Source organism: Equus asinus, chromosome 12 (assembly GCF_041296235.1).
Source record: "Equus asinus isolate D_3611 breed Donkey chromosome 12, EquAss-T2T_v2, whole genome shotgun sequence".
NCBI lineage: Eukaryota > Metazoa > Chordata > Mammalia > Perissodactyla > Equidae > Equus > Equus asinus.
In genome coordinates, this window is record NC_091801.1 from 41,062,360 (window position 1) to 41,088,465 (window position 26,106).

Sequence of the window (26,106 nt, forward strand, 5' to 3'; positions counted from 1 at the left end):
CATGCGTGCAGAAAGTTGTTGGTGTTCTAAATGTAGCCTTTTAATTGTTGTCTGAAGTAATACCAAGTTCTGGCCTAGACTATCAGAAATATTGTGAAATAGTTTCAGTTTAGGAAAAATTTTACTTCTATCACCTTAAATTTGAAAAGCTTTCAACTAGAAAAGCTACAGTAAATTATCATACGTATATATGTATATATATAAAACTTGATTTGTAAAGGGGTATTTTTGGTAGGTGACTTATTTCAACCAAAGTTTAGTAAGCACACTGCTTTATATGGTTCAGGCCCCTTTGTGGGGTGGAGGCTATATTTATCTCAAAGACCTGGTACAAAGAGTGGCGAGATAACAATGAAGGAATTTCGACCAGCAGTTATTGCCAGCCAGGCAGAATATAGTGGAGGGAAGAGGAACAACATGGAGGGCTAATTCGACGGTCTAATTTTCACAAGTCACAAACTTCAAGCAATGCTGTTAGCTTGGCCTTGAAAAAATGTGTCTGTGCTCCGTAAGCTTGAGAAACACTACATATATTGTACGTTTGCCCTTCCCCTTCGAACTCATAATGAGCAGCATATTAAAGACTCACAGAATTCCTGCTGCAAAGAAATATGTGTAACTTTAACTGAAATATGTGTAACTTTGGCCATCAAGGCCCTTTCCCCAAAGCCCTGAGGGCATCATGCTGGACTAATCAGGATGCTGATATTTCTGTTCTTTTAAAGGGTAGGCAACCGTTAATGTCTGCTACACGTTTTACCTAAGAGACTGGGGTTATTCGTTTCTCATAAGCGTGTAGTATAAGGCATCTGATAATTGCTTAAACCTCCTTGGTTTAGTTTTACTTCCAGAAGCATTTAGCTTATTGCCTTAGTGTTAGATGAAAGTCCACTGGATTACACTTCTTTTCTCAAAGCAAGTTGCTTTTTTCCTCCTTTTCTAGACTGATAGTATATCAGTGTATTAAGAAGTGAAACAGTTAATGAGGTGTGTTTCTTCTCTTGTGCTAAAGAAGAATCAAGGAGAAATCAAGATTCTCTTGGGTTTGACCTCTCCTCCCTTCATGCAACTTGGAGGACGGCCAAGTCTGGCCACACGTTGAAGTCACAGTCTCGTTTTTCTTTGTACACAAAGTACACAAGGGGGACTGTTCCTGAAATGTTAAATTCTAACGAAATGATTTGGGTTTCTAGCAGAGACAAAGTTCAGTGTTGCTTCCTACCATTTGTTCCTTGTGATTTCCATTGTTCCCCAGTAGGGTGGAAGGTAGAAAGAGCATGAGAATGTTAGTTTAAATCAGGTTATTCCTCTTATTGATTGTAGATAGAATGAGCAGAAATTTGAATCGAGAAGTAATTTCAGTGGACGTGAATGTGGGAACATGAATGGTGAAGAAAAGATGGGAAGTTATACATATAGTTGGGAATGGAAGGATCAGTGTAACAGTGTGCAAAACTCTTACATGATAAACTTCTCAAAGGCAGGGGTGTCTCCATAGGTAAGTGTGCAGTTAATATTATTTGAAATCAGTCAAAGTTAGTAAAGCATTTTGAATAGTGTGGAAAGCAAGATAATTTTAGGCTGTTACCAATTAAAGACGTCACTGAACAGGGGCGCAGCAGTTCTGTAAGTAGACAGGTGGAATTTTCAACTCTGTTTCAAAAGTTTCATTTTATGAAGCACAGCCTTTTATTATGATTATTCATGTATGTAGCTCATCTCTCCTAGCAAATCTTATTTCTTTGAGGGCATAACCAAAATGATTCATTTATATGTTTCTTTTTTATAATAGGCAATAAATATTTGTTGAGTAGATTCATTTTGAAAATAATAAGTCAGTACATGCGTAAGTGGACTTTTCTTGTAACCATAGACTTTACATAGAAACCAAGGCAATAAGTAGGCTTAAATTACGTCTCTTCTGAAAGTAGCTCCCAGTGGGTCTGAAAGGCTGTCCTTGCTCCCCGGCTCCTAGACGAGCACCTAGCTGTACAAGTGTGTCGACCTTCTGTGGGTCACGCATGGGCTGGCGCTGTGGCCGCTGTTTGGCAGCTTCTTCTTGAGCACACGTTAACGTGCTCCCTGCACACTGAATGTGCTGTGAAGACTTGGAAAGCAACGTAACTTGGAACCTGGAGACATAGCCACTCAAGAGTAGCGGAACACAATCAGTAACGCATCATTTTTCATCCACTTCTCTGCTAACTTACAAGTTCCTTTTTTTTTTTGTAAGACATTGCTCTGTTTTAGCATCAGCTGATGCAGGTCACCTTACATCACGTGACAAATGTTAACATAATTATAATTGAGTAATTATAACCGAAAAAATTAATGTGTATTAGCTTTTATTGTCATAACAATTGACTTAAAGAATTGGGATCTATGTGAAGCAGGAAATAAGGAATAAGTGATCTGATAGGAATTATCTTATTTATTAATAAACAGCCACTAGTTAGGAAAAAGGAAAGAAAAATTCATAGAATTTAGAGTAAGGTGATCCAGAAATTGTCCGATTAAATATTGCTTCTGTAGAAAATACTCAGAAGATTGTATTTTGTGATTACCTCTGACATATATAAACTCTTTTAATCTTAGTAAAAAGACAAGAGGTTTTAGATAATTTTGTAATGAAATATGCCATTATTTTTAAACATCTATTTTACTTAAATGCCCATAAAACTTACCGTTATTGTACATTATTTTTACAGTTTGAACTTTATCATTTTAAAACTCAGAGCCTTGCTACCACACGCCGTCCCCAGCCCTCCTCTCACCCCACTCCCCCGAGACAGCCGTGTGTCGTCATTCATATTTCCGTCCTGCTGGAGATGGCCTAACTACTTTGCTTATTCCTCTGTTTTTTGGTTTGTAGACAGCATTCATTAGGAAATTAGCTCAGTAACATCATCTCCCACTCTCCCTTTCCTCTTTTCTCTGTTTTTATTACAGAATTCCTTTTCGTTTTCTAAGTGATTACCTTTATAACTTGACTTACCGTACTTAAATCTTTTACTTGATTTATCAAATTGAATCATCTCTATGTAAGCGTGAGAATCTTTGCACTGAAGCATTTCCCCCTCCATTCCCAACTTCTGTCAGCTATGCTGTTTATTGTTTATAACGTATGCGTTCTATACAATACATCCACTTGTTTTTAAAATGCGTGTTTTGATCATATTTCCTTTACATGAGGTAAATTTAAATATATTCTTGTGACTAATCCAAATGATCCAAAAACATACTAAGCAAACATAAAACTTTTCTCTGACTTGGAAACCTTTCCATAAAGATAATTGCCATCAATAGTTTGCCATGCTTCCAATACCCATTTAATGCATTTGTTTATCTATATGAATACATGTATATAGTTTTAAAAAGCTGGAAGCATCCATGCGTGCATTTTTCTGGGATTTGCTTTATTCTTTTTTAACTTAATAGTGTGTCTTGGAAGTTTTTCTGTGGTAGTACATAAGGTCTACCTTATTCTACTTAATGGCTTTTGTCTAACAAGTAAGGATGAATGATGAGGAGCACACAAGCCAGGCCTTCTTCAACAGCATTTGCTGGGAGAGATTCATGGAAACAGGTGCATTGCCATTGTTCCTTCCCTCAGCCTGTCTCTTTACCTGTTGTACTCTGCAACAACACTCAGAAACGTTGCGTTGTCAGACATCAGACTGGGAAATGTTCCCGCCTTAGGTATGGGACTTCATGACTCTGGGGGTCCTACCCTTCTTGGGTGTGTGTTCAGAGCTATGGTCGAGCAGTCCCATGACCTGGCCCTGGCCTAGGCCTCTTGCCTTGTTCTGACACCACTAAGCATTCATGGTTGGGGAATACGCTCTCCTTTTCTCTGATCAGCCTTGCCTCCCAGTGTTCTACCAGGATATAGTTGGCTTCCATGGAGCTCTGTAGGAGACCAGCTCCTACTCTGGGAAGGAGACTTGCACATTAACCCTTACCTCTCAGCAGTATTGAAAACTGTAGTGTGGATCACTGCAAATTAATGACCCATTCCTCTATTAACAGATATCTAGTTTCAAATTTTCCCCTAATATTTAGCTGTTATAAATAATGGTTAAATGATCCTCCTTGTAGATAATTTCTAGAAATTGAACTCCTAAATCCAAGAGTATGTGCATATTTCAATTTTGAAGGCTACCTTCAAATGTTTTCCAAAAGCCTTTACTAACTGACACTGTTACCCAGTGGTATTCACTTCTCTGACCAATAATTAATGTTATGAGTCTTCTTAAATTTTGACCCTCTGTTACCTTAGGTTCTAATTTGTATTTCCTTCATTGCTAGAGTCATTGATTACCTTTTAAAGCTTACATGACCATTTGTAGATCTCCAATTAAGAATTTCCTACTTATATATATATATTTTGTTTTTGAGGAACACTAGCCCTGAGCTAACATCCGTGCCCATCTTCCTCTGCTTTATATGTGGGACGCCTGCCACAGCATAGCTTGCCAAGCGGTGTGTAGGTCCGCACCTGGGATCCAAACCAGTGGACCCCAGGCCACCGAAGCAAAATGTGCGAACTTAACCGCTGTTCCACCAGGCCGGCCCCATGAATTTCCTGCTTATATTCTTTATCTAATTTTTGAGGTTTTTCTTTTTTACATATTAGTTATAAGTACTCATTTTGTAATATGTTTAGTAATCATTTGCTTTCACATATGTTATCTATATTTTCTGTATTTCTTTGCCCTGTCTTTTAACTTCGTTTATGATGTGTTATGCTGTATAGCCATTTTAACTTTATGAAGTATCTTTTTGTAGCATTTGAGTTTTGAATTTTATTTTGGAAAGCTCTTTCCAACCAAGATTATAAAAATATTTTCTTCTAGCACTTTTGTAATTTAGTGAGTGTCCTTATGTTGATCTTAAAATCCAAATGGCATTTGTTTTTGCATGGTGTAGGACCATAGGCATCTGAAGCTATTTTTCCCCATGTTGTAAGCAGTTGAGTCAACATCATTTATTATATAACCCATCATTTCCTCATTGATCTGAAATGACATTTTATTCCTTGGGTACATGGATCTTTGTGCTCTCTCTTCTGATGATGTATTTGGCTCAGCGCTCTAAAGGACATTCATCTATTTGCTAAACATCGTTGATAAAATGTTCCATTTTAGGCAGAGGAATATGAAGTTCTTTGTTCTTTTAGCTTCTAGCCCATTTTAAATTTAAACAGCACAAATGCTCAGAAATCTACAATTATTGAGCTCTTTCTTTGTGGGGCTTTGGTGAGAACATCAGTGGTAAAGGACTGTATGTCTCCGGCTGCGTTACATAAATTGTGGAACACGTGCTGAGCCTTTAGAGTGGAGTGCTTTCTTCCAGCCGGCAGTGACTCGGCAGCTTTACGTTTGCTGCTCTCTCCCACAGAGACTTTCCAGTCTTAGTCTGATTTTTGCCCAGTAAATTTATAATTAAATACTGCTGGTTGAAAAAATATGATAACTTCTTAAGTTTAATTTACATAAAGACTGTCTTTGGGTTATTCCTTATTCATCTTGGATTACTGTTATAAAGATACGGTAGAAACCCCTTTCCACTGAACTTTTTAGATAAATATGGACTATATACTGCATAGTACTGATACACTGGTTCTAATACATAAACTTAACTGCAGAGTAATTATTTTCAAGGATATGAGTTCAAAGAGTATATTCTGAACAGGTAGAAAAAGAAATTGGCTTTCTAAATGTATACTCATATATACCCTATATATGAATCTGTTTTTATTCAAATGAATTAAAATTGCTTTTCATTTATGGTAAGAAAATTGCCAATAATGATCCACATAGTTGAATTGTCTTGCATTTAATAGGAAGACTAGTAGTAGTAATAAAAAAATGAATTGAGTGCCACCATATTTTCTGAATATGTTTAATATCATTTACCTTAATCCTCATTACAGCCTTATGAGATACATATATTATTCCCATAAGCCAACAAAAAAAGGGCTCCGTGGTCAGAAATTTGGGGAAGCAAAGTGTTAAACCAAACTAAGGTATATAAGTAGAACTTTCAGAATTTTTGTATGTCAGTTTACATATATAACATGCTAAATTATTACCAATAGATCAAGACAATCATTACTTTCACACAAAAGAATTGGGAACAGTGAGGTAGATACATAGCTTCCCTTGGGGAAATAGAAAACTTATGTTCATTTAGGATCTCTATGTGCCAGACATTCTTGTAGGCACTTTAACATATGACATCTGTGCCCCACTCTCTCTGCATTTTGGTTTCTTTATCTGTGAGATAATATTATCAGTACATACTAACAAACATGTGGAAATTACCTGATTGTGTCTTAGCGATATGAATTTTATTATTGGCCAGGGTCGTTTGCTATACCAGCTCTTGACCACAGTCTTGCGACTGACTTTGTGATGGCGTGGAAAAAGAAGTGGAATGCGAAGACTTAAAAAAATGCATGTTTATGATATTCTCTGCATTGAATTAAAAGAAGTTCTGTGCAGATAAAAATATATATTTCCTGAAGGTCATTAAGGACTTTTTTTTTTTAACTTTGTGTTATGATACATTTTATAGTACTTCAGTTTAGAATTTACCATGTAAATATTCTGGGCAAAATCTGAAATATACTAAATTAGTTTCATGTGGCTGCTGTATCAGATTATTACAGATTTGGTGATTTACAACAGGAGAAATCTATTTTCTCACAGTTTTGGACTCTGTAAGTCAGACATGGAAATCACTGGGCCAAAATCAGGACGTAGGCAGGGCTGCGCGCCCTCTGAGCTGCTGGCAGTCTGCAGCTGTGGCCTCATCATTTTCACTCCCTGCTTCTCTGGTGTGTGCCTTCTCCTCTTCTGTGTGTCACATCTCTCTCTGCCTCTCTTAGAAGGACACTTGTGATTGCAATTAGGGCTGACTCAGATAACTCAGGTAAATCTTCCTATGTTTAGATCCTTAATCTAATAACATCTGCAAAGACCCTTTTCATATTAAGTAGCATTTACAGATTCCAGGGGTTTGGTACCTGATATCTTTGGGGTAACCACTCTTCCCTCTACAATTTGTACATAGGCTTCCATCATTATTATTTTTAATATATTTTTATTTTTTGTTTTTTGAGGAAGGTTAGCCCTGAGCTAACATCTGCCGCCAGTCTTCCTCTTTTTGCTGAGGAAGACTGGCCCTGAGCAAACATCCGTGTCCATCTTCCTCTCCTTTATATGTGGGACACCTGCAAGAGCACTCTCTGGGTGTTTCCCCTGTAAACGTAAGAATTAATGGTCACACAATGATTTGGGCAGAATTTGTAGTCAAACACCTTGAGCCCATTATGATCTTTGCCATCTGTCTTTCTATTTGCAGGTGTACAGGGGCACATTCAAAGTTTACCTAGTTACCAAGCCTATGTTCTGGGGCTTTTACTGTCTACCACGTTGCCTCGAATTTTCTTTGCTTAGTCAACCAGGCGTGTGTGGGGAACTTCATCTGGTCCTTTTATTGGCCTTTCATTTATAGGATCTCCTTGCTGAGTTTCTTGCTAGTCTGACAGTTGCCCAGACTGGGCTCATACCTCTGTGGACCAATGTTGTGAGATTTCTTTGGTTGCTTCCCACCAACTTTGGTCCCTTCTGGCTGACAAAGCGATAGAGGTTTGCTGCCTGCTCCAAATAGCTTCCTCCCTCCACCACCTTAGCTCATAGCTCCTCTTTTTGTGCCAGTCATGTGTTGGTAGAGCTAGCATGCTCTCTCACCAAGTCGAGGGGATGGTAGTCTCCCAGGCAAGTGCTCCTTTCTCAGCCTCTTACCTAGGGCTTTGGATAAAGTGCATTTTCCACTCGTTGCCTGAATATGGTTTTCAGAATCATGAAATTGTTGCTTTTGACACTCCTATGCAGTTTTATACTTGTATCTGCTGAGAAGGTTCACTGACTTCTTTATTTTGCCAAAGCTGGATATTCCTGAGTAAGCCATTGTTTCTTCAGAAGTGTCTTCTGCTCCGTTTTCTTTCTCTCTCTCTCTTTTCCTCCAGGACTCTAGCTAATTAGTTATACATTAGACCTTTTGTAGTCCTCAGATAGGACCCTGAGAGTCTCTTTTCTTTTTTAAATTTATTTTTTATTTATTTTTCTGAGGAAGAGTGGCCCTGAGCTAATGTCTGTGCCATTCCTTCTCTATTTTGTATGTGGGATGCTGCCACAGCATGGCTTGATGATGGTGTTGTAAGTCCACATGCGGGGTCTGAACTCATGAACCCTGAGCCGCTGAAGCAGAGTACGTGAACTTAACCACTACACCACCAGGCTGGCCCCTCTTTACTTTTTTTTTTAATTCTGTCTTTTTCCTTAGATTATTTTTGTTAGATGATTGCTGTTGATCTGTCCTCAAACTCACTGATTCTTTACTTTGTCATTTCCATTTTGTTATTAAGCCCCTTTTTTTATTCTAAATATTTTATCTTTTGTTTCTGACATTAACATGTGGCTTTTTAAAGAATAATGTTTATTTCTTTGCTGAAATTTATTATTTTTTTCCATTTGTTTCAAACATATTTTCTTTACTTCACTTAATATTGTTGTAACAGCTACTGTATGGTTCTTTTAAAATAATTCCATCATTTTGACCATCATGTTTGCCATATATCTTTTTGCTTGAGATTTGGACACGGTTTTCTGACTCTTCCTAACTCAAGTAATTTTGGTCATTTTGAATTTTATGTTGTGTGGTCTCTGGATTTTGTTGTGTTGCTTTAAATATTGTTGGTGTTTTCATTTTAGCAGGCGGATGACTTGACTACTACCACATCGTTATCTGTCATGTCTGCAGTAGTCAGCCACTCCTATCTCATTCCTGGTGTTTAATTGCAATCTGCTTTCACTCTTGTTCATACATGGTTTATGTTTTCTGGATTTATTCATAGATTCAGGTGTTCCTTTAGCTCTCTCCTTTATGGTATTTACTTCTTACTCTTCTGTGGCTATCATTGCATTCGGACACTTTCCCTCTGATCCAGAAGTACAACTGGTTTTTCCCTTGTGATTTAGCTGCCTGTCTTTCCTCAGTGGTCTCCGACCCTGGATATCCTCTGGGTAAAGCCTCCCAAAAGGGGAGGCGTGCTGGATTACCTTTTGACATTGGCTTGCTTTGGGCCTTGACTCCACACTAAAAACTTCCAGCTTTTGTTTAGTCTCCAGAGCCATCACATAGTTATTTTTTTAGTATTTTATCCAGACTTCGTAGCTGTTATTTGTGAAAGGTTTGGTTTGTTAGAAGCTTAGTATTTTGTACCAGAAGTATATGAAGTGAAAAAAAAAAAACCAAACCTCTTTTTTTTTTTTTTTTTTTCCAAATTGAGGAAGATCAGCCCTGAGCTAACACCTGCTGCCAGTCCTCCTCTTTGTGCTGAGGAAGACTGGCCCTGAGCTAACATCTGTGCCCATCTTCCTCCACTTTATATGTGGGACACCTACCACAGCATGGCTTTTGCCAAGCGGTGCCATATTTGCACCCATGATCCAAACTGGCAAACCCTGGGCCGCCAAAGCAGAACGTGCACAGTTAACTGCTGCACCACCGGGCCAGCCCCCAAACCTCTTTAAAAATAGTTCTAAATTTTGTTGTCAAGGCATTATATGCTCGTTGTAGGAAATTGAGAGGAATTAATAAATTCTAATGAATCTGAAAAAAAATTACCCGTATCCACTTTAATATTTTGATTTTTGGGGATGGGGGGTATTACACAACTGAATGTGCTATACATAATATTTTAAAATCTGCTTTTGGTTAAAATCATGTGAGAAGTGTTTTTCTTTGTCATTAGATATTCTAGGTAGATATTTTTATGGCAGTATAATACTTCGTATGCATGCATATGCTGGTTTATATGACCATTTTGTAATGCTTCTTACGTTGGTTGTTCACAGTTTTTTACTTTTATATATGACCCTGTGGTGGACATCTTTTTGTATACATCATTGCAACCTTTTCATATTATTTTCTTAGGACAGACCCCTAGAAGTAGACATACTGGGTTTCAAAGTGAATGATGAGGTTTTAAAGTTGTTCTTAGATACAACTGAATTGCTTTTCAGAAAGTCTGACCCATTTGACACTTGTGAGTGGTGTCCAGCTTACTGCACCTTCTAACCATTAGCATTAGATTTTTGGTATTTTCTTATTTAATGGATGGAAACTCTCATAATCTGTTTTTGGCAGTTTTTGATGAACTATTTTGGCCAAACTTCTTTATCTAATTTTTAAAAATTTACATCTCTCTGTTTTAAAATGATCCATTCATGTTTTATGCCTATTAAATGTATGTTTCAGTCTATTTTTTAAATAACTGCTTTTAAAACTATTTTAATGGTAGATGAGACAGAACCTAATTTTGTACCTGTAATACTATTAACTATGAAAACGGTTTTTTAGTATATCATTTCTTTTTGACTCTCTCTCTGAATATCTTCATGTTTGTGTCCCCCCTTCCTTAGATTGACTCCTTCGGCTTTCCGTTTTCCTCTTGGGGAGGGGTGGGCTTCCGGTTTCATCTCCGGAAGACGACGAGCCGGAGGAGTCCGTCAGAGGGGCCAGCAGGAGCGATTCCGTCGGCAAACGGGTAAGTTATTCTCTGGTCGGGCCGGGGGGGAGGTTTGGAGGCGGGGACCGTGCAGCGTCTGCGCGGGGCCTGGGGGCGGTGGCTTGAGGGCTCAGGCCCGGGCAGCTGGGCGCCGGGAGTCCCGCCAGGGCCCTTGGCTCTTCCTCCTCCCTCCTCCCGCCGCCTCCGCCCCTCCCCGCTCGCCGGTCCCTCCCGACGCCGCCCAGACTCGCCCGACACCCGCCCGCCGCCCGCGCGGCGTCGCAGCCGCCCTGCCCCCGCCGTCGCCTGCTCGCTCCGCGAGCCGGGCTCCCGGGGACCCGGCGGGCCTCCGTTTCCCCGCGGGCCCGGGCTCTCGGCGCGGGAGCGGCGCCCCGGGCGCCCCACGCACCCCTGCACGCAGTCGGGGCGCTTCCGACCGCCTGGCTTCTCCGACTGGAACGCGGGCGCCCAGGCGGGGAGCTGCCCGGTGTCGGTTTCTAGTTCGGGCGGTGGTGTCCGTGGCTGCCCGCCCACTCCCTGTTTTCCCCAGCGCACCGATGCGCTGCTGCCACCCGCGCCTCCTTCGGTTGAGGATGCTGGTGCCCGAGAGCACCACGCCTGGAGGTGGACGGTCCTGGCCACTCAGGGTCCAGCTGCTCTCAGCAACTAGCGGGAGACCCCAGGCTGCCGCACGTCGCTGTTGGTAGCAGCGGGATCGTCCCTGGAGATACCCACCTCTTCCTAGGCGGCGAGCACGGCCTGAGTGTGCGTGCCCGCTTTCTGGAGCTTAGTCGGGGGAAGGTGGGTGCCAGGAGCTGCTGACCCCTGCGGTTGCGTTGAGTTTTGAATAGCCTGTTTATTGGGTTGGGGGGTTCTGGACTAGGACAGCTTGGCAGGGTTGGCATCTGTGGACACATATGTAGGATTATTTTCTAGGTAATCATAGCCCGAATGGTGATTGTGTCGGGACTTTACAGTCCGTGCCGGTGGAACTAGTTACAGTATGCACCTGGTTTGCGGTGAAGCGTTAGTCCAGATGCAACACTGCCTGGGGAAGGTCACTAACACGTATTGATTAGAACATCGTTAGGAGACCTCATTTGATGTGTATTCTGTAGACTTCATGTAGCACGGCAGCCGTGTAGGGTCGGAATTACTAGTCCCTTTTCACAAACTGAGACTAAAGTTAAACAATTTGACCAAAGCTAAGGTCAGGATTAGCGTCTCAAATGTTTGTCACTCATTGTTTTTCAAGTTTGCTACATGTAAGGTTACTGACTCCTGCTGGCACATCTGAAAAACACTGAGGCAAGGCTCTCTAGTAGCTGGTGTCTTCTTGCGTGACATGTAAGGCAGGTGTGATTATTACTGATAATACAGTGGCTCCTGGTGCCTTTTTTAAAAAACCTGTTTATTTTGGAATAATCTCAGATTTACAGAAAAGCTGTGAGATAGCACAGAGAGTTCCACTTGTATTCAGCAAAGCAGAGTGGCTCCACTTGTGCAAACTGCTTCATGCCAGTCACCATTCTAGGTGCTGGAGAGAGTAACACGCTGCCCTAGATGATTTCAAGGTCTGGTGGAAGAGACAGATCCATAAACAAGTATAGTGCCTTTTGCTCAGTGCTGAAATGGAGAGAGGGGAGCACAGAGTAATTTATGTCTGATTGCATGGGAAGGAGTGGCGCGAGCTTGCAGGATACAGCATTTGAGTTAGGTCTCAAGGATTAGTGGGTATTCACTTGATTGATGGGACATTTCTGCCCACATTCATGCTACCTAGGTTTGTGTTCGAAGAGAACTCTCTAACCTTTATAAAACGGACTCTTCTTATTTGATTCTCCTCTCTCCCTCTTTCTCACATCTCCTCTGAGAGGTTTTTGTCATAGTTTCCACAGGCTGTGAGAAGAATCGCGGTTTATAAATCCATGACTAGGAGATGAAATTAAGCTGTGTTTCTTAGTAATGGAAGTATCTAGATCTGTACGTTTTAAAATTCTTTCTCTTTCATAGTTGCTAAGTACTTCAGTGGTCTGATCACACACATTCTTTATGCGAGGATGGAGCACAGTTCTTCTGAACTGTGCCCACCGCAGAGGGGTATTTTGAGTGAGTGTGTTGGTCATTGTGGGCTGCTCTAGGAAAACACCATAACCCCAGGTGGCTGAAACAACAGTCATTTACTTCTCCCAGTTCTGGAGGTTAAGTCCAAGATCAAGGTGCTGATTCCTGGTGAGGGCTCTTCCTTGCTTACAGCCAGCCACCTTCTTGCTGTGTCTTCACATGGCAGCGATGGAGAGAGAACTCTGGTCTCTCTTCCTCTTCTTCTAAAGACGCTGATCCCGTCTTGGAGACCCTACCGTTCTGACCTCATCTAAACCTAAGCACCTCTCAAAGACCTCATTTCCAAATACCATCACATTGGTGATTAGGGCTTCGGCATCAAAATTGTGTGTGTGTGTGTACGGGGGGCGGGGTGCACAATTCAGTCTAGTAGGTGGGTTTCTTGGAATTTTTGTTATTATGAGGAATTGCTCCAAAATAGGCTTGATAGAGAACTAAATAGGAAACTGTAAAATTAGCATTTATATGGCTTTTGCTACAGCAAAGTAGTAAACACAATTTTATTTAAAATCAGAAGAAATTATTGTAGATACGTTAAGTCTGATTCAGAGGCTGGTGGATGCCAAGAAGAAATTTTAATTGTTTCATTTGGATGAAAGAGAGAAATACGTGGTGAAATACTGCAGTGGTGTTTTCACTTTTAGGCCTTATACAAATGAATGCTTTCATGGTTATCAAATTAGGGTGTAAGGACTGTGGTAGTGAGCTATTGCAGTTCCCTCACTGATCAGGAGGCTGAGCCCCACAGAAGCTGAGCGGCTAATGCATTGTAGAGGTGAGTGGCAGAGCAAGGATTGGAATCAGGCCTCCAGATTCACGGGGCCAGTCTTTCTGCTGTTCCATCAGTGGTTCTCAAACTGATGGTGCATCAGAGTCAGCTGGGGGGGCTTGTGAAAACGCAGATGCTGGGCTGGGTCTCTGAATCAGCGGGTCTGGACTGGGACTGAGAATTTGCATTTCTGACAAGTTCCTGGGTGATGTTAAAGCTGCTGACTCTGAGGGCACACTTTGAGAACCCCGGCCTTATGTGATGTTGCCTTTGACCTCTTCTAAGAGGCTAGTAAGTAAACGTCTGTGGGTTTATACCAGCTTGACCCTTCCTTGACGTTCAGAGAATCAAGTTCTTTAATTTTGTGTTGTGTACTGTAATGCACCAACAACATAATGATTAGATGGAAAAAAGTACTAGAAATGGAGTATGTTTTAGAGTCATTTTGGCATCTTCAGGGATAATTTTTGGAGATAATTGTAGAGGTCAGAACCGCTTATGCACAGGGGATGCACTTGAGCTCCTAGCAGCAATCACACTAAAAAGGGTGCCGGTATTGATTGCTAGATTGTATGGGAGTGAAAAGTTCCTTCCAGTTTTGTTACTCTATGTTTTTCTTTCTCATTTTGTGTACTGAAATGTTCTTAATGTATCAAAATCTTATCAGGCCCCAGCGCAGTTCCATGCCCATAGTAGATGTTAAATAAATGTAAGTTGAATTGAATTAAAAAAGATTAATAGGGAAAATGAGGTAGATTATTTATCTGGAGAGACTTCAGTGCCCTAGGAAAGTTAGTCGGCTCTCTAGATTATCCCAATCACAGGTTTTTAGTGAATACTTACAGATTATTCTTGTTTATGCCTTATTTGCAATTATTGGGTTTTTTTTAGCACAATTATTGGAGGAGGTAGCATATTTTTTTTTTTCCTTTTTCTCCCCAAAGCCCCCCAGGACATAGTTGTAGATTCTTCATTGTAGGTCCTTCTAGTTGTGGCATGTGGGACACCACCTCAGCGTGGTTTGGTGAGCAGTGCCATGTCCACGCCCAGGATTCGAAGCAACGAAACACTGGGCCACCTGCAGTGGAGCGCACGAACTTAACCGCTCAGCCACAGGGCCAGCCCCGAGGAGGTAGCATATTTTATGTAAGAGTTATTGAGTGATCCCCCATATCTCTTTATCATTCATCTGAAATTATTTTTACAAACTTTTTACTTTGAAATGATTATAGAAGTAGAAAAAAATGGCAAAAATAGCCCAGAGAATTCCTATATACCTTAGACCCAGCGTCCCTTTGTTAGCATCTTATGTAACCATAGTGTGGTTATTGAAACCAGGCAGTTGATACAGTTAATCTAAAGTCTTTATTCGGGTTTCACCCCTGATATCTTTTTTCTGGTCGAGGATCCAGTCCAGTAGCCCACACTGCATTTAGTTATGGTGTCTCCTTGGTCTCTTCCAATTTATGACAGTTTTTTATCTTTTGTGACCTTGGTACTTTTCCAGAGTACCGGTCAGGTATTTTGCAGAATGTCCCTCAGTTTGGATTTATCTGGTGTTCTTTCATGATTAAATTGAGGGTTAAGCATTTGTGACAAGAATACCACAGTGGTGAGGTTGTTCCCTTCTCAGTGCATCATATTGGCACATGTGTGATGTAGATAGGTCTTATCGCTGGTGAATGTTAACTTTTGATCTCTTGGTTGAGGTGTCTGACATGTTTCTGTGCTCTAAAGAAAAAAATTTTCCCTTTGTAATTAATGACTCTCATAAGTTTACTGATTGTAGTGCAGATGTTTAAATGAAATGAATATAGAATGTCAGAATCCTTTGAGCCTGACCCTAATTATGAGATCTTTCTTATCTTGGAGGCTTCATTATTATTTGTTAGATCCCAACGTAGTAGGGAAGGGTAAAGCTGTAGACTTCTAGAAGAACAGTTATTTGTTCAAGAACTTGTACCTGATCTTGGTCAGTCTTAGTCTTGAATTGTCAACAGCGGAAGCTCTTTGTTCCAATTCTTTTTCTGTGGTTCTGCGATCTGTCTCGCATCTGTCTTCCAGTGGATGACTTTCCATAACTACATTGCGTTTCTTCAGATTCTCCCTAGAGCATTTTTGTAGAAGATTTGTGTGCTTCAGTTCATCACAAGGCAATTGCTCCAAGTATCCTCTTGTTGACCCACTTCCTACTCCATACAGCTGAGTGTGTGTGTTCTCTTTGTAGACTATGCTGATGAAGTGCTGGAGATATTACATAGACACATATAAATTCTGTATTTTCAAACTGTATATCCCTTTAATATCCCAACAGGAGTCAGTTGGAAGATATGTATGTGGCCTGTCTCCCTCCCCCTCATCCCCCTCCAAAGCTCGTAAGCTCCTTAGAAGCAGGGAACAGATCTCTTTTTGTTTACCAGTCACTTGCTTGGTGCTTGGCATACACAAGGCACTCCATAAATATTTGAGAATAAAAGAATATCATATGTGCATCTTGTTAACTGGTTTTAGAAATTACCAGACTATTGGAAACATCTTTCCACATTAACACAGCTATGTAATCATCATAGTATTCCACTATAGTCATGCCTTGCTTAACAATGGGGATACGTTCTGAGAAATGTGTCAGTAAGTGATTTTATCATTGTGCAAACATCATAAAGTGTACTTTCACAAACCTAGATGGTCGAGCTGTTGACACGAATAATCAATAATCATTCCACAGCGGGGAGTTTTACTCGAGCCAAGCTGAGGACTGCAGCCTGGGAGGGAGTGCAGCCTTCGTAAGTGCTGTGAAGAAGAGTGATTTTTCAGCACCATTGTATACCATTTCCAAACAGACATACATCAAGTGTGACAGGGGTACATTCTTTCAAGGGTTCAAGGAGATACTTTGTTATAGATTAGTACATACACAGTGGGTCAGCATGACCCCAGTGTCATGGGAAAGGACACTTACCTTCAAAAAGTACTGGTGTCATAAGAAGAGAGGCATTGGTTCTTACCTTCAAAGAGTACATTCTGGGGCCGGCTCTGTGGCTGAGTGGCTAAGTTCGCGCACTCCGCTGTGGCGGCCCAGGGTTCGGATCCTGGGCGCGGACATGGCACCGCTCATCAGGCCACGTTGAGGCGGCGTCCCACATCCCACAACTAGAAGGGACTGGAACTAAGATATACAACTGTGTTCACGGGGGGGGGTGGGGGAGATAAAGCAGAAAAAAAATATTGAAAAAAAAAAGAGTACATTCTTTATTTTGGGACAATATACAACAAACATTTGACAGGCTGTAAGTCAGGCTTCTTTGGTTTAAATAAAATTTAGTCCAAATCGCATTTAAACCAGAACGGCTTCCCCATACACCTCAATATATAAAATTTTCTTCTATCATAGCCTCCTACACATGTAGGCTCTGTGGTACTAATCTCATGGGATCGCCATCATCTACGTGATCTACTGTTGACTGAAACGTCCTTAGATGGCGCATGACCGTATATGGATGTGCTGCAGCGGCTTCGTCTGTAACCCATCCTGCGTTGTTGGAGATTAGGTTGTTTCCAATTTTTTCTGTTATAAAGAGTTCCATGGTGAATATTCCTAAATATGTATTTTGTTCAGTTGTTTCCTTAAGATAAGTTCTGTAAAGAGTCATTTATAGCTCAAAGAAGATATGTATTTTAAGGCTTTTGATATATTGCAAATAACCCTCTAGAAAGTTTGTATAGATTTATATTCCAGCCAGTACTGTTGAGAATGCTCATTTTGCCACACTTTCCCCAATGTTCAACTTTCAGTTTTTTAGAATAAGACTAAATTTAGAGTTAAAAAAATTTTTTTGTGTGTTAACGATTTGCACCTTTGTTTTTCTTCTTCTTCTCCCCAAAGCTCCCCAGTGCATAGCTGTGTGTTGTACTTGTAGGCCTTCCTGGTTGTGCTCTGTGGGACGCTGCCTCAGCATGGCCTGATGAGTGGTGCCATGGCCCTGCCTGCAGCCAGGATCCGAACTGGCAAAAGCTGGGGCTGCTGAAGCCGAGTGTGTAAACTTAACCACTTGGCCACAGGGCTGGCCTCTTTTTTTTTTTTTTGTGGTATTTTTGAGGATTCTTCCTGGAGTATGGTGGGGTGGGGATCATAGTCTGACTAATTTGCTAATAACCCTCCAAGTTTTCCGTATTGAAATTATCCAGTTTTTGGTTTGCCTCGATGAGAGAGCAGAATAAACCTCAATAAGGTAGGGGTTAACAGGAATCATTATCCTCTCTGAAGTTATAGTTGGTCATATCTGTGGGCCTTAGCCAATAGGAAACTTCTTGAGAGTGGGATACATTTCTAATTCATATCATTCAGAAAAATCAACTACAGGTGAATTAAAGGCTTAAATACAGAAGGCAAAACTATGAAATTTTTGGAAGACAATGTAGGACAGTAATTGTGTGACTCTAATACAAGGAAGAGCTGCTTAAACAGATCACAGAAGGAGTAGACCATAAAGGCAAAGATTGACCGCTTTGACAGCATTAATTTGACAGCTTGTGGTTATGAAAAGAAACCATCAAGAAAGTGAACAGACAAGTCACAAGTGAGAATAGATATTTTCAGGACGTATTATTGAGAAAGGATTGTATCTAGAAAGGTAAACAGTGACAAATCAGTAAGAACAATAGAAAAATGGGCCTATGACCCAAGTAGGCATCTCACAGAAGAGGAAACCTGCATGCAGAGATTCTCGACTTCATTAGTAATGAGGGAAAGGCAGTTTAGGACCAACGTGGTGTATAGTTTCATAACATTGGGTTGGCAACAGTGTAAAAATCTGACAATGTCGGCTGTTTAGGAAGGTCGGAAATAACTGGAATGCTTACACACAACTGGTGGGATTGCAAATTGGTACCATAACTTTGGGATTACCTAGTAAAGTTAAAGATGGATGTACACTTTGACCCAGTGATTCTACTCCTGGGTCTTTATCCTGGAGCAGTGCTTCTAAATTGTGTTTTCAGCATCTCACAGGAACTTACTATAAATGCAAAATTGGGGGCTCCACCCTAGACCTATTGAATCAGAAGCTTTGGGGATGAGCCAGCTTTCAGTCTTAACAAGCCGTTCAGGTGGTTTAATGCATGCTAAAATTGGCAAACTGCTGCCCCAGAGAAACGCATGTATGTGAGTGCCTGAGGACATGACAAGAATGCTCACAGTTGCACTGTTTGTAAAAGGCAAAAACTGGAAGCAGTGTCCATCAGAGGAGAATGGATAAATTGTATTCCTATAGGAGTGCAACTGAATGGATTTTAGCCACATGCACCACTGAGGATTATTGTCAGGAATATCATATTGAGGAAAAAAAGCTACTTCCAGAAGAATGCACATAGTGTTTTTCCTTTTTTAAAGTTTTGAAACATGTAAAGCAAAAGTCCATACTGTTAGGAATACAGATATGGCAAAGTAATGAAACAGATTAATTACAAACACATTCAAATTAGTGGGTAGCTCTATTAGAAGAGAGAAGGTGATAGGGATCCCGAAACGGAACTGAAAGATTAGGAATTTAATTTTTTTTTTTTTTTTTGGTGGGGAAGACTCGTCTCGAGCTAACATCTGTTGCCTGTCTCCCTCTGTTTTGTGTGTGGGATGCCTCCACAGCATGGCTGATGAGTGGAGTAGGTTTGTATCTGGGATGCGAACCTGTGAACCCAGGCTCCTGAAGCTGAGTGTGCAGAATTTTAACTGCTTGGTCATGGGGCTGGCCCCCTGAATTTAATTTTCTTAAACTGTGATCTGTACTCAGGGTTTTGTTATGTTATGCTTAGTGCCTCGCACATATTCAAATTATTTTTTGTACCTGCCAAATTTTTAAAAAACATACACTTATGTCTTGTCTTTTTGCGAAGTCTGTCTACACAGGGACTATTCAGTTTGTATGAAAAAGATCTGGTGGGGGTGATGGTGGAGAAGATATGTTCTTGCAGCATTATGGTCTGAAAGTCCTTTCAGCAGTAGGGATATCAAACAGAAGATTGTTTTTGATGATGATGATGGTTAATACTTGCTGAGCACTTGCCAGGTGCCAAACACTGGTCTAAGGACATTACGTACTGAGTTTATCCTCAGTTAACTGAGGATTGAGCCTCACAGTGAGCATATGGGGGTTGGTACCACGACTCCTCCTGTTTCCTAGGGGAGGAAAGGTGTGTGGATACAGAGGTGAAAACGGTAGAGGCTGTCTGACTCCTAAACACTGTGTCAGACCTGGTCAGAGGGAGAGGACAGCCAGACAAGAGTGTTATGCCTGAGAGCGTTGGAGTTTCGAGACAAAAAGGAAAAGTCAAAATAGGAATGGGAGTGTGGAAGACTGTGGAGAGGGAAGGCTGTATATACCCGCATTTTTGAAGTTGCTTTCTTTATCTTAGTAGGTTTGTTTCTAAACCAGCGTATATGATGGTCATTCTAGCAGATGCTGAGTCCCTAAAGCAGAAAAGTAATTGCATTTTGTTTTTAGTTTTAAGGATTGCATCTTCCAGTTCATTAGAAATTGGTAAGATCACACCATAGGATTTGGGAAATCTTACTTCTTTGCCTAGGCAATTGGTTGCTAAAAAGGGCACTTTGGGGGACTCTCCCTTTTCCTATTGTTTTCTAGCCTTTGATAATTTTTTTGTATCATAATTATCTCATATTATGAGGACTATTTCTTAGATAAACATTGGTTATATTGTAAACTTTATTTTAAGCCACCGTAGTATGACAGTCACTCCTTAAAATTAACAAATACAGAAAAAATTAAAAGATGTTCCAGAAGCCATAAGTCAAATTATATGAACCCAAATAGCACTGCTGTTTTTGTTTGGTATTCAATTCAGAGTGCTCAAATTGTCTAAACCACATGAACTGTCAAGCATTTGTAATTGTGTAATGTCATACTTTGCCGCAGAGTCAGCCCCTTACTGAGCTGACAGCCAGGAGAGTCCTTCCATAGCAGGGATGTCTGCATTTGAGACACATGTAGTGCTTGTTGGAGATCCGAACATAGGCTTCTTGAAACAAATTTTAAGTACTTCAGCTCTTCTGGTTTCAGATGCATTTTGCTGAAGCTGGATAATCTCAGTCTTAATTGCCAGTGCTTTTCAATGTGTTGCATGTTCCTATTTCTCTTTTATTTTCTCTTATATGCTTTTACCCCCCTTTAAACAAAAACACAAAAAGTTTTAAATAAAAACAAGTAAGGTAATAGGAAGCCTAATAGGAAAAAGATGTTTATTGTTTGATGCGTTTGGAATAATAGCAGTGTAATCATCAAATGTAGCCAAAGCCCAGCATGCTTGTCAGTTACTAAGGATAGTGGAAACTTTGTGTTTTAAACCTAGAGCAAGCAACAAACCACTTCTTTCAAAGTGTGTAATTCACTTGTGATTTCTGCTGATCTTGGATTCCGGACCAGAATTTGATGCGTATTATTGGATCAATTATTCTAGAATGAGAAATCACAGTTATAGAAGTTCATATAACTATAAAACCATTAGAATTTAAACTAAGGTGGTAATCTACTTTTAAAAATAGCTTAGACAATTTAGATCATTCGAGGAGAGGTAGTAGGAATTATAGTCTTTCAAAAAATGAGACCAAATGGTTTTCATTAAGAATCTTCAGGGTCTGTAATCTGGTTTTCCATATGGGTGGTGTTTAACACCCTAGGATTTCAGGGTGGGAGGTGGAGGCAGTGTTTGCTAAAAGTGACATTCCTCAGAGTCATTTTGCATGAGAGATTGTTTTGGAATCCCTTTGTGACATCCCTATTGAGTGCAGTTTGTTTACTCTCCTTCCTGATTCACCTTTCTTCTCCTTTTTTCACCCTCTTCTCCACACTTCAGGTCTCTGTCTAGTAAATATATGTTAGGTTTATATTATTTTTTTTTGAAGTTAGAAGGGACTTTACTCCAGGGGGTCCCAAATCTGGCTCATCAGAATCACTCAGGGAGCTCTCTGAAACTACAGATCCTTGTCCTTACCCCAGACTCTCTTAATCAGGATCTCTCCATGGGTCGGACCAGGGGATTCATGTTTGGCTGATTAGCTAAATTGATAAATGATTGGTATTGTCTGTGGTTCCCTTGTGTTACAGATGTGGAGGTAGTAAGTCCAGGCATGCTCTTCCAGGGACAGTTGCATTTCTCAGAAAAGGTTGTCGAAGGTCTCGAAAAGCCTTCATTAATGGTAGAGTGACAAGCGATATGATAATTTTTGGGCATTGGTATGTGGCAGAGATGGCTAGCTGTCCATCTAAATCAGTTCTGTCCTTCCATAAGATACAGTTCTACAGCTCCAGGTTTCACTTTTCAGATTCCCTTGCGGCGAAGCAGGTATGAGTGGAAGTGGTAGATGCCCCTGTCCGGGAGGGGGAAATTTCCCCCTTATTCCTCTTGAGTTCTTGTGGCTGGCCTAATAGTAAAATTAACACAAGACAGATTAAAGAGAAAACTCGAATGTAATGCGTACACGTGGGAGATCATAAAATTAACGCTCAGAAGTGACCAAAGCAGGCAGCTTTTATACTTTTTACACACAGAAACACTAAATTTGTGAGGATTTGACAGGACAAAGATACTTAGGTTTGGGTGCTTCATTAGTAAGCAATCTAAGCAGAGTTTGGACTTGTGGTGGTAAATTAGTAAAAAAGTAACAAGGTGTGTTTATACAGGCCTCTCCGCCCTGAATTCCACCCCCTCCCAGCCCCACCCTTTTTGCTTGAGGAAGATTGTTCCTGAGCTATCATCTGTGCCAACCTTCCTCTGTTTTATGTGGGATGACGCTGCAGTGTGGCTTGATGAGCGGTGCTAGGTCCGCCCCGGGATCCGGACCTGCAAACCCTGGGCCGCCGAAGCAGAGCACGCCAACTTAACCCTTATGCCATTGGGTCAGCCTCGTGAGGAAGCTGTTTTTCACATGGGAGATTCGTTTGCTGCTTTCAGGGGGAAATGGAAAGGGTCAAAGTGCAATTTTTGCATCAGCTGCTTCTCAAATAACTAAATCAAAATAATCAGTGTGCCATTGTAGCATACTTTGGGGGCGGTCTGCCCTGGGTCCCAACACTGCTTTTGAGTCAAGATTGCAAGACTGCTGTTAGTTATATCTGACCAGATACTGAAAGTCAAAGGTCAGCAGATGGAAGCAGAGCTGGTTGGGACATGGAGAAGAATTGTCTCAGAGCACGTCTCGATGATATTTTACCAAGAGTCTGCTGCTTCCAGGCTTGCTTTCTTCAGTCAGCTGAATGCAGGGAACGAGGAAGCTCCAGGGCAGAGCTGCAAGATGGAAGGAGCCAGGATCCCTGAGTCGGCCTGGAACAGACCGCCTGCTGACCAGGAACACCTGCCGGGGAAGTTTACCAGAGCGAGAGAGAGACTTCTGTTGTGCTTTGGCCAGTTGTCAGTGCACTTTTTATACCAGTATGGTATTAGGGCATTATCTTCTTGTTAGATGGATTCTAGCCACTGTATCCAAATCTCAAAGGAAAGGCAGGTTCTGAGTAGAAAATTAGTATTCTGCAGTTTTCCTTCTCCACGTGTATAATTCTGTTATCTGTTCCTCAGAATGTAGACGTGTGATGTGACAGAGTTGGGACATTTTATTAGGCTGCAGTACTTTCTTAGAGGTGTAATCTGAAGGAGGCTACTACTCATGTGAAAACTGGTGAATGAGGATTTGTGATGCCAACTGTGAAGGTTGCCAGCGGTGGAGGAGAGACTGATCTTCAGAGCACTCTTGTTTAATAATGATCTTAGGGCTAAGAATTATTAGTTTTTATTGATTTCCTAGAATTTACATAATTGAAAAGTTAGCAAATGTATAAGGTATGTATGATGTGGCATTTTCCAAACTTAAGTCATTTCCCTACTCCTTCATTGTTTCTGCTGTGTTTTATACCACAGCATTTTATCTCACTCTTGTTTTTTGTTTGTTGTTCTGTTTGTTTGGTAACGTCTGTTGCCAAGCTTCCTTTTTTTGCTTGAGGAAGATTCTCCCTGAGCTAACATCTGTGCCAGTCTTCCTCTATTTTGCATGTGGGATGCTGCCACAGCATGGCCGATGAGTGGTGTAGGTCTGCACCTGGGACCTGAACCCACGAACCTGGGCCACTGAAGTGGAGTGTGCCGAACTTAACCACTACACCACAGGGCCGGCCCCTTTCTCACTTTTTTTTTTTGAAAACTTAGCATTGTCATAAGAAGTAATACATGTGGAGTCATAGGTTGGTGTGTTACTTTTTCCTAATATCTATTTGAATAATACATACTTATTTAAAAATCCCAACATGTGGTAGATAACTTTATTTTAAACGCCACTAGTGATATTTCTGTCATACTTGGGAAATACTGTTCACATAATGAATATTATTTTTTAGGATCTTCAGTGCTTAATCCATAAAATTCTAATAGAAATAGATGCAGTCACAGGAAACTAGCGGACATACTGTGTCTAACAGGGCTTTGGTTACAGCTTTTTCCTATCACAGATTAGTATTCTGTTTGATTAATATCTACATTTGTTTGTGACTGAGGGACAACGAAAACAGTGTATTTAAATAATTTTTGAACAGTGTTAAGCAGGATGTGCTTCTAAAGTTAGTGAGGAATGGGCCTAAGGAAGTGCTAATGAACGTGAAATTAAGATAAAAAAATCTTGGAAAATACTGATACTTGTGGTAGAGAAAGAATTTGACAATCCCGTGATCCGAGGGTGAAGAAGATAATGAGGCTTGAACGGCCCCGGGGAAGCGTTGTTAGATTACTGACTTAAATTTCAGGTATTGAGGAAAGAATTCCAGAGGGAAGTTTTTCGCATTTTCCTCCTCTTCTCCTTTTATTTGCCCATATCTTTTTGTTCACTTGAGAGTATGTAAGATGTTGTCCTGGGGACATTTCCTATCAGTGTCAGCAGGAAAGAGTACTTTGTTGGAGGGGTGCCCTGGCGATCCTTGGTAGCTGAGGAAGTACCCACATGCTTCTTCTCTCCCCTCTCAAAAGGTTTTAAAGTTCTAGAATTTGCCTAAACCATTGGATTTATATATAATTTAAATGTTAACTTCTTCCGTCATTTTGATAAGTTTGTCCCTTGGTGTATAAATTAATACTTTAAATTTGTTCTAAACATGTGTCTTTAAAGTTGAAAAGCAAGTTGCTTATTTCAGGTGTTCCAGAAGTTTGTAGATGAGTCTTATACACTATAGACATTGAGCACATTGAAACTTAGTCTTTTTGGTTTTCCTTTTGAAGAGTCTAACTTCATATATAGTCCTGTTTTTGCTCCTGACTTCCTTTACCCATTTTTTATGATTTGAATCATTAACACCCTATACCAGCAGGCAGGATAGTAAAAGCAGGCAAGATAAATAAAGGAAAAGTGATAGAACTTCAGATGAGTTAATTTTGTAATTTGTGTTAGATCAGTTAAAACAGGAGTATGTTAAAATAGTCAAAGAACAATCATTTAAACTTTGGAGATTTTTTGCCCTTTTCTCACTTATAACAATTAATTGACAGTGAGATGTGAGAGACACTGACAGAGCTTTAGTGAAAAGCAGCAAAATGGAATTCAGAAGGAGAATTTAGAGGGAAAACTTGAAAATGGAAATGCAGTTTTGCTAGGTGAAAACTAAGGAAAAGGGGATCAGGAAAGTTACAGAAAAATGATAGCATTCTCGAATGAATGGCATAACGTTTATAGGGAGAACCTGCTGAGATGGTGAAAGAATCTAGAGATGTGTGTGATTGCAAACCTCCCCCCTTTTTTAGCGAATAGACCGTTTAAACTAAATTAAGAAAAGGATATAAAGTCTGTTGTTTGTTTTAATATTTCAGGACTGATTTTATAGATGAAATTATATTTTACAATAAATAGGAAGAAGAATTTATGTAGCCTGTTCTATTTGATGTGAAACAACAAATCTCGTCTCTCTGTAGCTGTGAAGAAAATTCGTTATAATGTCTTTAGTTGTAAGAGATGGTTTCATTGTGATTAGTTACATTGATAATAAAACAACCTTTTCAAATGGCATACGGCACAGGAATGATCCTGTGTGTCTGCTTTTAATAGCATTGAAATTTTTCATTTTCTGTTTTACTCATAGAATTTTCCTTTCTTTATGCTGTTTTCCTGTTCCAATAAGAATTTTCTTCCTTTTAAAAAAAATGAAAACAATTAGATGGAAATATTAACAAAGCATTAATTTTAAAAATACATTTTGAAAGGGGGCTGGCCCCGTGGCCGAGTGGTTAAGTTCGCGCGCTCCGCTGCAGGCGGCCCAGTGTTTCGTTGGTTCGAATCCTGGGCGCGGACATGGCACTGCTCATCAAACCACGCTGAGGCAGCGTCCCACATGCCACAACTAGAAGGACCCACAACGAAGAATATACAACTATGTACCAGGGGGCTTTGGGGAGAAAAAGGAAAAAAAAAATACATTTTGAAAGGAGATATATTGAATTTTAACTTTTTGTGTAAAATCTTTCCTACTACACAAGATAGCTTTGTCAGAGGTGGTTAAGATCGCCATAAAATTGACTTTATTACTGGATCAATTTAATGTATTTGGAAAATAGTACTTGAAGTGTAGGACCATTTTAATAAAAGAAACGGCCT

At 40.4% G+C, this 26,106-nt stretch overlaps 1 protein-coding gene across 1 annotated transcript in view; it reads left to right on the forward strand.

Annotated features, from left to right (window-relative positions):
• The window catches only part of LOC123275588 (large ribosomal subunit protein uL15m-like), an 88,280-nt gene that overhangs the window by 13,187 nt on the left and 48,987 nt on the right, over window positions 1-26,106 (forward strand). The window contains exon 3 of the mRNA XM_070480897.1: window positions 10,494-10,618. Coding sequence (XP_070336998.1) covers window positions 10,494-10,618 — 125 coding nt within the window. The remainder of the gene's footprint in view (window positions 1-10,493; window positions 10,619-26,106) is intronic.